The sequence below is a fragment of the Carassius gibelio genome, chromosome A23 (genome assembly GCF_023724105.1).
Source record: "Carassius gibelio isolate Cgi1373 ecotype wild population from Czech Republic chromosome A23, carGib1.2-hapl.c, whole genome shotgun sequence".
Classification (NCBI taxonomy): Eukaryota; Metazoa; Chordata; class Actinopteri; order Cypriniformes; family Cyprinidae; genus Carassius; species Carassius gibelio.
The window spans coordinates 3,413,664-3,428,073 of NC_068393.1; the positions used below are offsets into that span (position 1 = coordinate 3,413,664).

General features: G+C 41.9%; 1 protein-coding gene across 2 annotated transcripts in view; it reads right to left on the reverse strand.

Annotated features, from left to right (window-relative positions):
* The window catches only part of LOC127944691 (IQ motif and SEC7 domain-containing protein 1), a 92,491-nt gene that overhangs the window by 68,169 nt on the left and 9,912 nt on the right, over positions 1-14,410 (reverse strand). For both annotated transcript variants that reach the window (XM_052540862.1, XM_052540868.1), the window contains exons 2-3: positions 12,908-12,937; positions 12,502-12,609 (exon numbers count right to left, since the gene is read on the reverse strand). In XM_052540862.1, the coding sequence (XP_052396822.1) occupies positions 12,502-12,609; positions 12,908-12,937 (138 nt within the window). The remainder of the gene's footprint in view (positions 1-12,501; positions 12,610-12,907; positions 12,938-14,410) is intronic.

A 14,410-nucleotide genomic window follows, 5' to 3' on the forward strand; every position in this document is an offset into this window, starting at 1 on the left:
AATAACTATACAGGTAAGTATTATGGACATAATTTACAGATATTAAACACAATGAGCTCCTTGGTCTTATTGGTGTTAAGGAGCAGGTTATTGTCAGTGCACCATGTGGCCAGGTGCTGTATCTCTTCCCTGTAGGCAGACTCATCGTTGTCTGTGATGAGGCCAATCACCGTGGTGTCATCTGCAAACTTGATGGAGTTGGATCCATGCACAGGCTTGCAGTCGTGGGTGTAAAGGGAGTAGAGGAATGGGCTCAGCACACAGCCCTGTGGTACGCCAGTGTTAAGTGTGATGGTGGTGGAGTGGTTGTGGCCTGACCGAACATGCTGAGGTCTGTTGGTCAGAAAGTCCATAATCCAGTTGCAGAGGGAGGTGTTAATGTCCAGGTCTCCAAGTTTTGTGGTCAGCTTGGAGGGAATGACGGTGTTAAATGCTGAACTGAAGTCAACAAACAACATCCTTAAATACGTGTTGTTATGGTCCAGGTGTGTGAGTGCAGAGTGCAGCACTGTGCATACTGCATCCTCTGTGCTCCTATTTCTGCGGTAGGCAAATTGGTGTGGGTCCAGTGTGGGTGGGAGGCAGTCTTTGAGATGTGCTAGGACCAGTCGCTCGAAGCACTTCATAATGATGGGTGTGAGTGCTACGGGGCGATAGTCATTGAGGCACGTTGGGGAGGAGTGTTTCGGTACTGGCACGATGGATGTGGACAACATGTTGGCACAGTTGCTTGGGTGAGGGACAGGTTGAAAATGTCTGTAAAGACCCCTGCAAGCTGCTCTGCGCATGCCCTAAGCACACGTCCAGGAATGCCATCCGGGCCAGCAGCCTTGCGTGCGTTGATCCGGCTCAGTGCAGTGTGGACATCTGTGGAGGTGAGTTTGAGAGGTTGGTGGTCTGCTGAGGGTGTGATCTTGGTGGCTGTCTCCTTGCTGTCGCTGTTGAAGCGAGCATAAAAGTCATTTAGCTCCTTAAGGATGGAGACGTCCGTGACCATTGGAGTGGAGTTGCTTGACTTGTAGTCACTGATGATCTGGATGCCCTGCCACATGCGTCGGGGGTCAGAGTTGGAAAAGTGCTCCTCTACCTTCAGCTTGTAGCAGTACTTGGCCTTTTTGATGCCCCTTTTCAGGTTAGCCCTGGATTTACTGTAGGCCTGAGCGTCGTCTGACCTGAAGGCAGTGTTGCGGGCTTTCAGCAGAAGTCGCACCTCCTTGTTCATCCATGGCTTCTGATTAGGGTATGTTGTTATCTGTTTTTCTGTTGTTACACTGTCAATGGTGGAGTTGATGTGATCAAGTACAGAGGAGGTGTAGATATCTATGTCCGTGTGAGAGCCACAGGCAGCCTGTGAAGCAAACATACTCCAGACAGTGTGTTGAAACCTGTCTTGAAGTAAAGAGTCTGCTCCAGTTGCCCACACTTTGATGGTCCTCACTGATGGCTTCACACGGTTGATGAGGGGTGAATACTTAGGGGTGAGAAACAAAGAAAGGTGATCAGACTGTCCGAGGTGGGGGAGGGGGTTTGCGATGTAAGCTCCATTAATGTTTGTATAAACATGATCCAAAGTTTTGTCTCCTCTGGTGTGGCAGGAAACATGCTGGTGAAATTTGGGGAGTACTGTTTTTAATTTGCAGTGATTAAAATCACCCGCGACAATAAAAGCAGCCTCTGGGTGAGCAGTCTGTTGTTTACTAATGGCTGCATGAAGTTCTTTCAAAGCAAGCTTGGCATTAGCATCCGGTGGAATATAGACTGCGGTTATTATGGTGGAAGTGAACTCACGTGGCAGATAGAAAGGTCTCCATTTAACCATGTGAAACTCTAGGTTAGCTGAGCAGTGTCTCCCAACAATGACAGTGTTCGTACACCAAGCTTTGTTGACATAAATGCACAATCCACCACCTCTTGTCTTGCCGGAGTCATCTGCCGTTCTATCTGCCTGGAGCGTGTAGCGTCCAGCTAGCTCAATAGCATTGTTGGGTACGTCGCTGTGTAGCCATGTTTCTGTGAAAACCATGACATTGCAGTCCAGAAGTCTCTTACTGTGGGTGATGCGGAGTCGTAACTCATCCATTTTGTTCACCAGTGACCGCACATTAGCGAGGAAAATGCTGGGTAAAGAGAGAATCAGGGTCTATATATATATATATATATATTTTTTTTTTTTTTTTTTTAATGGGGGTAGCTGTGGCCTAATGGTTAGAGAATCTGGACTTGTAACAGGAAGATCGCAGGTTAGAGTCTCAGTGCTGGCAGGAGTTGTAGGTGGGGGGGTGGGTGGGTCGGATGGTGGGGGTTAATGAACAGTGCTCTCTTCCACCCTCAATACCCATGACTGAAGTGCCCTTGAACAAGACACTGAACCCCCAGTTGCTCCCCGGGTGCTGGATATATAGCTTCCCACTGTAACGATCGAGACACAGGAAAACACAGAGAGAGATCCAAGTGCAGGTATGTCTTTTATTGGGGTAATCCAAATCGTTATCCAGTCCAGGGAGGGGTCAAAACCAAAATAGCCAATCAACATAAACAGACACAAAACACACGGGCAAGAACAAGACTAGAATTGTTGTGATAACTACAAGGACTCCATGACACATACTAAAACAGACAGGTTATAAATACACAGGGAGATGACAACGCTAATGGGGAATTGACTGAGTGCAATGATTAATGACTAGTGACAGCTGAGTGCAATGAGGAGACAGAGATCGTGGGGAATGTGGTTCAGGATGTTACAGAAACCGTGGGGAAGGAGGACATCTAGTGGTTACCCAGGGAACACAAACCAGACACTGTGACAATACCCCCTCACCACGGAGTGGCTTCCAGACACTCCAAGACATGACTGACAAAACAAGAGACCAGGAGGGAGGAGGACAGGTGAAGGCTCAGGGGGAGGGACGGAGGGCCAGGAAAAATGGGGAAACCAGAGACAAGAGGAACATGTAAATTGGGGAACAGAGACCAGAAGTGCAAACACAAAACAGGGAGACCAGGAGGGAGGTGGACCAGCGGAGGATCAGGGGGAGGGACGGAGGGCCAGGCTCACAGAGGGGAACAGAGACAGGAAGTGAACAAAAACAACAACAATAACAACACCACAACGGAAGATCAGGGTGGGTCAGGGCGTTCAGGGACCCAGGACAGTGCCGACCAGGCAGGATTCCAGGGTGGAGCAGAAGACCACCACATCCGTGTGGTCGAGACAGAGGCCCATCCGGGAGGCGCAGAGGACCACCACGTCTGTGTCGTCGAGACTGAAGCCCCCCAGGGTGGAGCAGAAGACCACCACAATCGTGTGGTCGAGACAGAAGTCCCCCAGGGCAGAGCAGAAGACCACCACATCCGTTTGGTCAAGACCGAAGCCCACCAGGGTGGCGCAGAAGACCACCACAGTGGGATCGAATTGACAGGAGAGCAAGTCTGGTTGGGCAAGTCTGAAACAGAGAACATGAACAAGTTAAGGGTAGCCTCCGTGGACACGACAGGATCAGTCAAGTGCTCAGAGAGTTCGGCTGAGACGTGACGAGGCTCTGGAAGTTCCACAGAGGCGAGGAGAGACTCTGGTAGTTCAGCAGAGACGTGGAGAGGCTCTGGTAATCCCATGGTGTTTAGACTGGATTCCAGAAGATCAATGCTGACTTGACTCTGCTCATGAAGATCATTGGTGACTTGCATTTGTTCATGAAGATCATTGGTGACTTGCATTTGTTAATGAAGATCAATGGTGACTTGCCTTTGTTCATGAAGATCATTGGTGACTTGCATTTGTTCATTAAGATCATTGGGGACTTGCATTTGTTCATGAAGTTCATTGGTGACTTGCATTTGTTCATGAAGATCAATGGTGAATTGCCTTTGTTCATGAAGATCATTGGTGACTTGGCTTGACTCCGGAGTGTCGACGGTGACTAGCCCTGACTCTGGAAGGTCAATGGTGACTAGCCCTGAATCTGGAAGGTCAATGGTGACTAGCCCTGACTCTAGAAGGTCCTCGGTGACTAGCCCTGACTCTGGAAGGTCAACGGTGACTAGCCCTGACTCTGTAAGGTCAAGGATGACTAACCCTGACTCTGGAAGGTCAACGGTGACTAACCCTGACTCTGGAAGGTCAACGGTGACTAACCCTGACTCTGGAAGGTCCCCGAGCACCTGGCTCGACTCTGGAGAGTCAACTGGAACCTGACTCGACTCTGGAGGGTCAACGAGAACCTGACTCGACTCTGGAGGGTCAACGGGAACCTGACTCGACTCTGGAGGGTCAACGAGAACCTGACTCGACTCTGGAGGGTCAACGGGAACCTGACTCGACTCTGGAGGGTCAACGGGAACCTGACTCGACTCTGGAGGGTCCACGGGAACCTGACTCGACTCTGGAGGGTCCACGGGAACCTGATTCGACTCTGGAGGGTCCACGGAAACCTGACTCGACTCTGGAGAGTCAACTGGAACCTGACTCTACTCTGGAGGGTCAACGGGAACTTGACTCGACTCTGGAGTGGTGCTGGCTCAGCAGACAAGACGTGAACAGTCTCTGGATCAGCAGACGTTACGTGAACACTCCTGGGAATCTCTAGGATTTTGGACAGCATAGAGAAATAATCTTGGGCAGCGGCGCTGGGTTGGCGGCCATCTTGCATGGTGTCGCTGGGCTGGCGCCGACCTTGTGCTGTGGCACTGGGCTGGCATCCATCTGGCCTCGTGGCGCTGGGCTGGCGGCCATCTTGTGCAGTGTCGCTGGACCTGCGGCCATCATGGCAGTGTTGCTGGGTTGGTGGCCATCCTGGGCAGCGGTGCTGGGCCGGCGGTCATTCTGCGCAGTGGCTCTGGGCTGGTGGCCATCATGGGGAGTGGCGCTGTGTTGGCAGACGTGTGCTTCCTCTCCCTTCGCCATGGTGAGACGGCAGCTCCGATCCGTCCCACACGAGCGCCGATTTGAAGGGGGGCCACGGTGGAGAGCGATGTTGAACCTCCTCTCGACCACTCACTCCTCTACAACCTCCCCTGATCCCACGAAACACGACCAGGCGGGTTCCCTCAAACTGACTCCTTCTCTCCCACTCGGTGGCTGGGGAAGAAACATCAAAAGACATACATACTGGATCTGTGTGTAACGGAGTCCTTCTGTCACGATCGGGACACAGGAAAACACAGAGAGAGATCCAAGTGCAGGTATGTATTTTATTGGGGTAATCCAAATCGTTATCCAGTCCAGGCAGGGGTCAAAATCCAAAATAGCCAATCAACATAAACAGACACAAAACACACAGGCAAGAACAAGACTAGAATTGTCGTGATAACTACAAAGACTCCGTGACACAGACAGGGTATAAATACACAGGGAGATGACAACGCTAATGGGGAATTGGCAATGATTAATGACCAGTGACAGATGAGTGCAATGAGGAGACAAAGATCATGGGGAATGTGGTTCAGGAAGTGACAGACACCGTGGGGAAGGAGGACATCTAGTGATTACCCAGGGAACACAAACCAGACACTGTGACACCCACTGCATGGTGTCTGTGTTTACGGTGTGTTCACTACTCATTGCTGTGTGTGTGCACTTGGATGGGTTAAATGCAGTGCACCAATTCCAAGTATGGGTTACCGTACTTGTGTACTTGGACGAAGCAACCCACTGACTTGAAATCCCTTAGATCATTCTTGGGATTCTGTGGGTACTACATGCTTTCATAGCTAATTACTCTGCTATAGTCAGACCCCTTACTGAGCTTACCAAGGTATATCTGCCTACTCAACATGTTAAGAAAGCTGCAAAAAGCAAATTGATGTACTTCAAGGAGTCTGAAGCTTTTGCGGTCAGGTGGACGAAAGAATGTACATAGGCATTCCAGAAGATCATCCAGTGTCTTACTAATGCACCTGTGTTGGCATTTGCTGATCCAACCAAGCCCTACATTCTGCATGTAGATGCCAGCCAGAATGGGTTGGGAGCAGTTAAACCAGGAGAACCCAGAAGGGTTAAGACCCATAGCATTTGCCAACCACAAGTTGAAGCCCTCTGAACAACGCTACCCTGTTCATCAACTTGAATTTTTAGCACTCAAGTGGGCAATGGTAGACAAGTTCCATTACTACTTGTATGGTGCATGACTTACAGTAAGAACAGGCACCAAACCCACTTACTTAATAAAAACTCAGGAAAAAGACTCTGCTATTTCTCGAGTAAGATATGCTGTTTCAAAAGGGCAGTGGTCATTACTGTCCAGAGACAAGGATCCTGAAGTACAGCTACTACAGAAAGAGGGATCCAAACTCACTGTAAGGAGAGGCCTATTATTATATATGCTTTGTTCATTCCAATTTACCAGCACGTATACACTCGGATCAAGGCCACGACTTTGATAGCAAGTTATTCCATGAGTTGCTGAAGATGTTGGGGATTCAAAAATCAAGAACGACTCTATACCATCCCCAGGGGGATGCACAGCCAGAACGGTTCTGTCGATGCTTGGGACTCTTGACAAGTCACAGAAGCATAAGTGGAGTCAGCATGTCAGTCAATTAGTACATGCCTAAAATGTCCTCATGTAGGGCAAGAAGCAAGACTCCCAGTTGATCTCTGTTTTTCTGGAAACTTACCAGAAATATGTATTTAAGCTGAGGACAGACCTTAAAAAAGCCCACCAAGTAGCTGCACAGGCTGCAGACAGGAGCCATCAAAGGAACAAAAGACTCCATGATAAGAGGGTTCGAGATCAAATACTTGAAGAAAGGGATCGAGTGCTTATGAGAAATCTAGGAGTCTCAGGAAAAAACAAACTAAGAAACAATAGGAGTTCCTTACCATATGTGGCTGTCAGTAAGATGCCAAACTTACCTATCTACCGTGTAAAACCTGAGAAAGGCAAGGGAACTGTCAAGACAGTACACAGAAATCATTTTCTGCATATCGGATACCTGGTAAGAATGCCAGAAGAGACAGAGTGACCAGTGACCAGTGTAAAGATCCTAAACCCATGAACAAAATCTTCTCAGTGAGACGGGAACTGTGAATGTGCCCAAAAATGTGGAACAAAGTTATGAATAAGATGAAGTATCAATAGATCATGAGTGTCTTGATGCATACATACCTCTGGAGACCCTGGAAGAGCTTCGGAGACTGACAGAATCTCTGTAAATGAGAAATTATTACCACAGCAAAGGGTGTCCATTACTGTAGAGGGTGAGTCATTCAGGACCTGTGACAACAGTGAGGGACAAATAACAGATAATGGTGAAGATATTGGGCAGGAGAAGATTGGTGGAAATCTGAGAAGGGAAGGTCTTATCAATGAAAGAATGCGAGAAGTTGAAAGACCTAACACTCCAGTGGTAGAAAGGAACAACTTGCTTTTTCCAGAAGAGCCTGAGAGTGAAAAGAGTACAAATGGTCTGGAGCCTTCTAGAGAAATTAGGTCTAAAAGGAAAATAAAGCCTGTAGTTAAACTCAGTTATGATGAGTTGGGTAAAGCTACAAACTGCCCAATGTATACTATTACACATGGTATGCCAGTGCACTATAATTTTGTTTCAGAGAGTAAGAGAAGTAATTGTAACACTGTTTGGTGCCACTGTCTTGCTACTTGTCGTAAATGCAATAGAGAACCTGAGAAGAAAATAATTAAAAACCTGTAAAGGCCCAAAAATTTGATGGGGACCTCAAACATTTAGAAGGGGAGAGTGTAGCCCTAAAAGTGTAGAGACTAAAAGGAGGCTAAATTATGGTTTGATCCTAATATGCTTACGTGGATTTTATTTTTATAATGTTTCATTATAATGTTTTCATGCATATGCTTATAGTTATATATTTATATATATTTTTATTTAATGTTTAATGGCTTATTTTACATGCTTACGCATCACGTGGGGAGGGGAGAGAATGAGGAAGAAGAGCGGAGAGAGGAGAGAAATTGTGTATGATGTTAGTCGAAGTAAAAGGATGTTCTACATGATAATCCTGTATATCTAGAGTGAATCCTTCATCAGTGATTTGTATTTAGCTAATAAATCCTTTATTTATAAAGTATTGGTGATATTTAGCCCAGATTACACTCGCAAAAAGCATGTTCATTCCATGGCTCGTGCGGTTATTATTACGAGTCGGACCGACATTCAACGCAAAGAAGGTGAAACTCCGGGTAACTGGAAAAAGCCCAGAGTTCCTCCGTCAACAAGAGACATATCGTCACAACAGATAGTGCTCTGGGTGACCGGAAAAGCCAGGAGTTCCTCTGTTGCTGCGTGGGAGAGAAGGTTTCATCAAACCTCAGGCCTGCAACATAGGGTGTGTGCTGAGTGAGATTGTGAATGTGGGCCCACTTAAGTGAGTTTTGTAACTGAATGTAGTGATTATTTTGTTGGAGAAATCCAAAATTTTAAGATTTTGTTATTGAGTTGTACATTTGTACATTTTCCAATTTAATTCCATAAAGTGTGTTTAACACTTTTGAAAATAGAAATTTTATATATTTCACATTGTCACTTCTTTTAAAAGATTTGATTTGACATTGTAAAAGTTTGTTTACACAGTTTATTTATTTTTGCCTTATTGCTTTACCAAAGTCATTGGGATATTTAAATACATGAACAAAGCCTCTTAAAACCAGTATTGGATTTTATAGTCTTTATTGCTGCTGAAACAGACAAAACACAGATTATACTTGACAGTTAAAGTTGAACATAACATTGAAATAAATACTTACCCGGGCCCCAGCTTTAACATAGCAGGTATTGTTACGGGTTACATTCAAATGTGTAAAAAATGTGTGTTATAAGTCTTAGTGTTATAATAATATATATTTGAAATATTTATGTTGTGTTTTTGTTCATGAAAAGTCAGTTGTTTGTTGAAGATCTAATGATATTAAGAGCCATATTTTAAGAGCAGTGCATTTTGTGTGCATGAATGCCACACAGTTTATCACGTTCGTCCTGGTACAAAAAATAAAAAAATAAAATAAATTCACAGTTTGATTTAGTTAAAAGATGCACTCTTCATAACAAAATATCATAGGTGTTAGGATCACTTTAGGTCTGCCTTAACAGACTAGTGTCTGTGAATATTAAAATGCAAAAGACTGCTATTTAAATATGAAGTCTGCATATTATGCTCTTTATTTACAATATTTACAATATAATACTTCCCAAAGTAATAATAATTAAAACATAATTTTAAAAGAGTGTTATACAATTATACAGCACCAAACATTGAATGGAATTATTAACTTTAATTTTATTATATTATATTAAAATACTATATACAATGCATTCACGTGATAACCACAATGTTTAGTATTTCCTGAGAAAAACTGAAAATATAAAATATTTTATAGGGTTCATTTAAAAATTTTGATTGTTTTGTGAATTTAATTTATTAGAAGTGTTTATTGAATATTTAACTAAAAATTAAACTAACTATTGAAATGGAATCCAGAAAAATTTGGGAAAATGTCAAACTGAATTTGGGAAACAATAAAATGGATTCCATAGGGCCTTCGCAGTATTTCTGGTTTGGTGGCCTCTCTCTCTCTCTCTGTTGACCAGCGGCTAACACACTGACAGCTCATCCTATGAGCGTGAAGGACACGCCACTGCCCTGGTATGTATGAGGCTTAGTTTCAGACGGGTTTATTCCTACTGTAGCCAGTGGCATGTTTTTGCATTGAAAAATCCAAAACGCTGTAGTGGGATTTGGAAAAAAAAACGTTAAGGACTTTTTTTTATTTTCTTTTACTTCTACTTCTTTTGACTTGAGCACTGGGATTACAGAATGCCATGTCATTCTCGAAACACTGGAAAAGACCTGAGACGCGAGTGTAAAGGTATTGCACAGTAGACTGGAAAAGTGTGTGAAAAACTCTTGACGTGGCTTAATAATGTTCAAAAACTTTCTCTTACATTTCACTTGTCATAAACACTATACTTCTGAGACAACCACACTGTAATCAAAGCGAATATTTTCATGTTTAACTTGGCTTATGCATTAAAATAGTCATATTAAAAGTTCAAACTCTGCACAATAGCCCAGAATATGCAATATGCAAAGTTTGATGTCTTTACCTCCTACTGTAAAAAACAAAAAACAAAACAAAAGTGGCAACATGCAATTTAAACTGTGTGCAATTTATGCCTGTTCTTAATCTTACATTGTTTTGTTGGTGTAGCCTATATATTTATAATGTTAAATAACATTTTTTAATAAAACAAATTAATTTAGATGTTACCGAAGCATATTTTTATGTTATCATTACACTTAATGTGGATTAATGCATGCACACATTAAAAGACCACATTCACTAAAGCGACATCTTGGTGATGCAAACTATGAATTTGCTCTGGGCCCTTGCTGTGCTTCACTGATGAAGACCTGTGCCAAATGGCAGACGCTTTAGAGGTTCAGTACACTGATGGCTTGTCACCGGACTGCCATGCAATTGCTGTCATTCCTTCTAGAAATTGAAAGTGATCAACGCACAGTGTTACAAGAAACACTGTTCAGTTCTGCAGAGCACAGAGAAAGGCCGTTTAGTGATGCTTATGCAGTGTTTGAACTGAGACGTGTGCTGGCCATTAGCCCACATGAACTTTACCGAGCTTACTGTTAAATAAAATATGTACCTGGGGCCTACAACAGATATTTATGTATTATAATCCTCCTGCTGTTGCTAAAATAAGTCAATATCAGAGCAGCGGTTCATTTGCATCTGCATCATAAACTATAGCCTATTTCCTGCAGAGATTTCAGTCGGTCTAAAAAAGCAATATCAAAATCACGTAATATAGCCTAATGTTATTCAATAACAACAGCAAATGCATCAATACAATCATAAATCACCACATTCATTACTGTTAAATCAGTTATGTGTATGGGGAGACGGACAGTAATGTGTTGCAGCAGGTGCAAAAATAATTTTCATACACGACATGATTGCTGGTCGGAGGGTCCCCATCTCGTCCTTTGCAAGCAAGGGCCTCACAGATGTGCAGATCACATCACATCAACACACTGGACTATCTTCTCATCACATTCACTGTAATATGTACATTTTATTAAATTTAATTAATATAATACAGTAATACTGGTCTGATGCTGTCACAGTTTGTCTGAGAAACAAGTCTATTCATTTGGCTTATTGGCTGTAATTTCTTAAGTGGTCATGAGTGATATAACTGTCATATATGACTGTCCCAAAACAGTCGTATAACTGCAAAACACGATGAGTCTCGACCCTCATTCTGACCCTCTTGTTGATTACGCTGTAAATGCTTTTGATAGTGCTCTACCTTTTTAATCAAACCTGAAACCCTTCTTTAGGAAATGAATGGCTGTTGTAGCTCTATGTGTGTGTTATTTAACAATCTGATGTGATCTCACAAGACATAAGATGACTGAATTACTAGAACTGAAACTAGACAGCATCCCAGTAAACTCAAATCAGTGAAACCTGCTGAAGCAGTGAAAAACAAATCCATGAAATATCCAGAAAACTTCAGGTCACCTTCAAGTCTCACATCTGGAAGAATCTAAGGGCTGCATGAACATTTCTTCACACATTCAGAGAGAAGTCATGTTGAAATGTTTGGTACTGTCAATGCAGCCCACACATCAATATAAAGTCACCACTTCAATTTCTGCAATAAAAGCTGCACGATGTACAGATATCAGAACTAATAAACTCATCTCAGCCTCAGCCAACACACCCAGAGACCACCAGCCTGTTCACTCACTGTATGATACATTACACCTGCCAAAATCACGAGCTCCAACCATACCAAAAGATGCGTTGAAAGGTTTACTGTATATCCAGTAGGCAATCATGAACTATAAAATTAGTTTTCAAGGTTAGTATCCAGCTCTAATCTTTGAATAAAGCAAAGCTAAATGATCTGTAAATTATGTAATGTTATTTCTACTATATATAAATACATTTCTTTTAATGCATTTTTTTATTCAATTTAATATTATAAATGTAACTCTTCATGTCGGCAAACCCAAATGCCCACAAGCAAAAAGTGTTTCTGTGAAAGCTTAAGAAAAAGCAAAGGTTTGAGCCCCAGGGCTGATGTGATTTCTCACAGCACCAGTGATATTTGTCATGTAGTAGCAACATTGCATGTGTGTCTTTTCAAAAAATAAAAGTTATTAGCATTAGGTAAATCTAGCTGATCACTAATTTAACATCAATCATTCAAACTTGAATTTTGCTCCATTCATTAATACTGTATGCCTGCAATTATAAATATAAATATCATGCTTTGGGTGTGTTTCATATAGTAATGTGCCTAATGACCTGAAGATATTAGTTCTGTAAGTTGTATGACCTATAACATACTTAGGTATACAAATAAATCATAAATTGTCAGTTTCATTGGAGAAAATAATGACAAAGTACACAAAGAGTGCATTCCATTTGCTATGACTAACAATGAAAATTCTAGCACAGTACTCTAGAACATGACCTAAATAAAGGGGAGTGTTTACTGTACCCGAAGGATGCCGACTTCCACTGTCGGTTTGGCACGGGTCTCCTGCAGACGGCTGATCTGAGGCTGCTGGGACTGTCTGTCATTTCCACAGGAAGAGAGGCGTGTCTTCTGCAGACAGGAACACAACAGAGACTCCAGACACTTCACAAGAGTCTGCAGCAGAATGTCCAAGCTGATGCTACTCCAATTAAATCCAAGTGTATGCGGAGCGGGACAGCTGCTGTCACCGAATGTGATGCTCCCAAATGAAAACTCAAACACCTAGCAGGGTGTTAGCAACCACTCAGAATAATAAGGGCAAGCACGCACAGGGTAATGTGGAGAATAATGGACAGCACGTTTAAAATGTTAAAATTCAGAGAATATTTACCATCACCAATACAATAGAAGTAAACATACAACATACCTGACAATTCTGGTACTGCCATATTCTGACCTGAAACACAAAAATATTTTATCAGAAAAAAAAAACAAATAAAAACAACAACAACAACAAAAAAACATTATAAGCAGAGTAGAACAACTCAAAATCACATTTAAAGTCACACAGTGAAATGGAAAACATTCAGTAAGACTGCTAATATTTCAGGAATTAATTTGCTGCACTGTATTCATACATAGAGTACTACATCTGTGACGTCAAAACCCAGAAGACTAATGTGCCACTGATCCCCGTTGAGTTTTTATAATGGGTTTTTGTTTTAAAATTCATGAGTAAAATAAGGTCTGTGGTAAACATAACTTGACGATACTTGCCGACAGTGTTGGAGAAAGTTACTTTTAAAAGTAATTCATTACAATATTGCGTGAATCCCTAAAAAAGTAACTACTTACTTTACTTAGTTACTTTTTATTAAAAGTAATGCGTTTTGTTACTTTTGCATTACTTTTTAAATATGAGCAGGGTTTGATAGTTTTTAATATAAGCAGTCTTTTATACCAAATATAAAAGCCCTTTCATGCCAAAAAGTGTAATGAATAAACCTAAAAATGAAGGATAAATAAATTCATGTCTGTAGAGTAGAACACAGGAGAACACTCTTCAGCAAAAAAAGAGAAAGAATGAAGCACAATTGTTAGTTTATCTAAAGTCATTTTTGCTTATTAGTATGGTTGAACTGGATCAACAATGGTCAGCAGCAAAGTCATTATTTAATAAAATGGGATTAGATAAATTTATGTTTGCATTTCACTGATTTAATTCGTTTTGATGAATACTATTTTTTGTGAGTAGAATGAATTAATGCACATTCACATTTATTCTAGAACTACATCATGTTCACGCAGAGTACACATCGCCTCTGCACTTTCTCCCAATATGGAGACAGGAGAATTATCAGTCAATAAACGGGAAAACAAAGAAACTGGCATTACTTTTTTTGAAGATAAAAACAAAAACAGATATTTTCTTGAAAATTAGAAAGTAATGCGTTACTTTACTAGTTACTTGAAAAAAGTAATCTGATTATGTAACTCGGGTTACTTTTTAATGCATTATCCCCAGCACTGCTTTAAGATATTTTGCTCTACAACATAATTTACATACCCCCATAATGAAAACACAGTTAATTTAGTTAGATTGGGGCAGTTAATTATTTATTTATTTTTAAATAATGTTTATAATGAATGTAAGTAACTATAAGATTTGTGTTTTGTGTGCAGTTTACACTTACACTTAACTTGTTCAGTTACATTTACCACAGACCTTATTTTGCTCATGACTTACAAAACCCCATTATAAAAACCCACAGTAAAATCCAAAAGGAAACCAGTGTTGGATTAGTTTTCTGGGTTTTGAGGTCACGGCTGCAGCACTCTGTACTGTCAGCATCTGTGGCCATGACCCACCTCACATATTAGTATCCAAATGTCAAATATCAACTCCAGTGCATGCAACATTGAGGGTAAA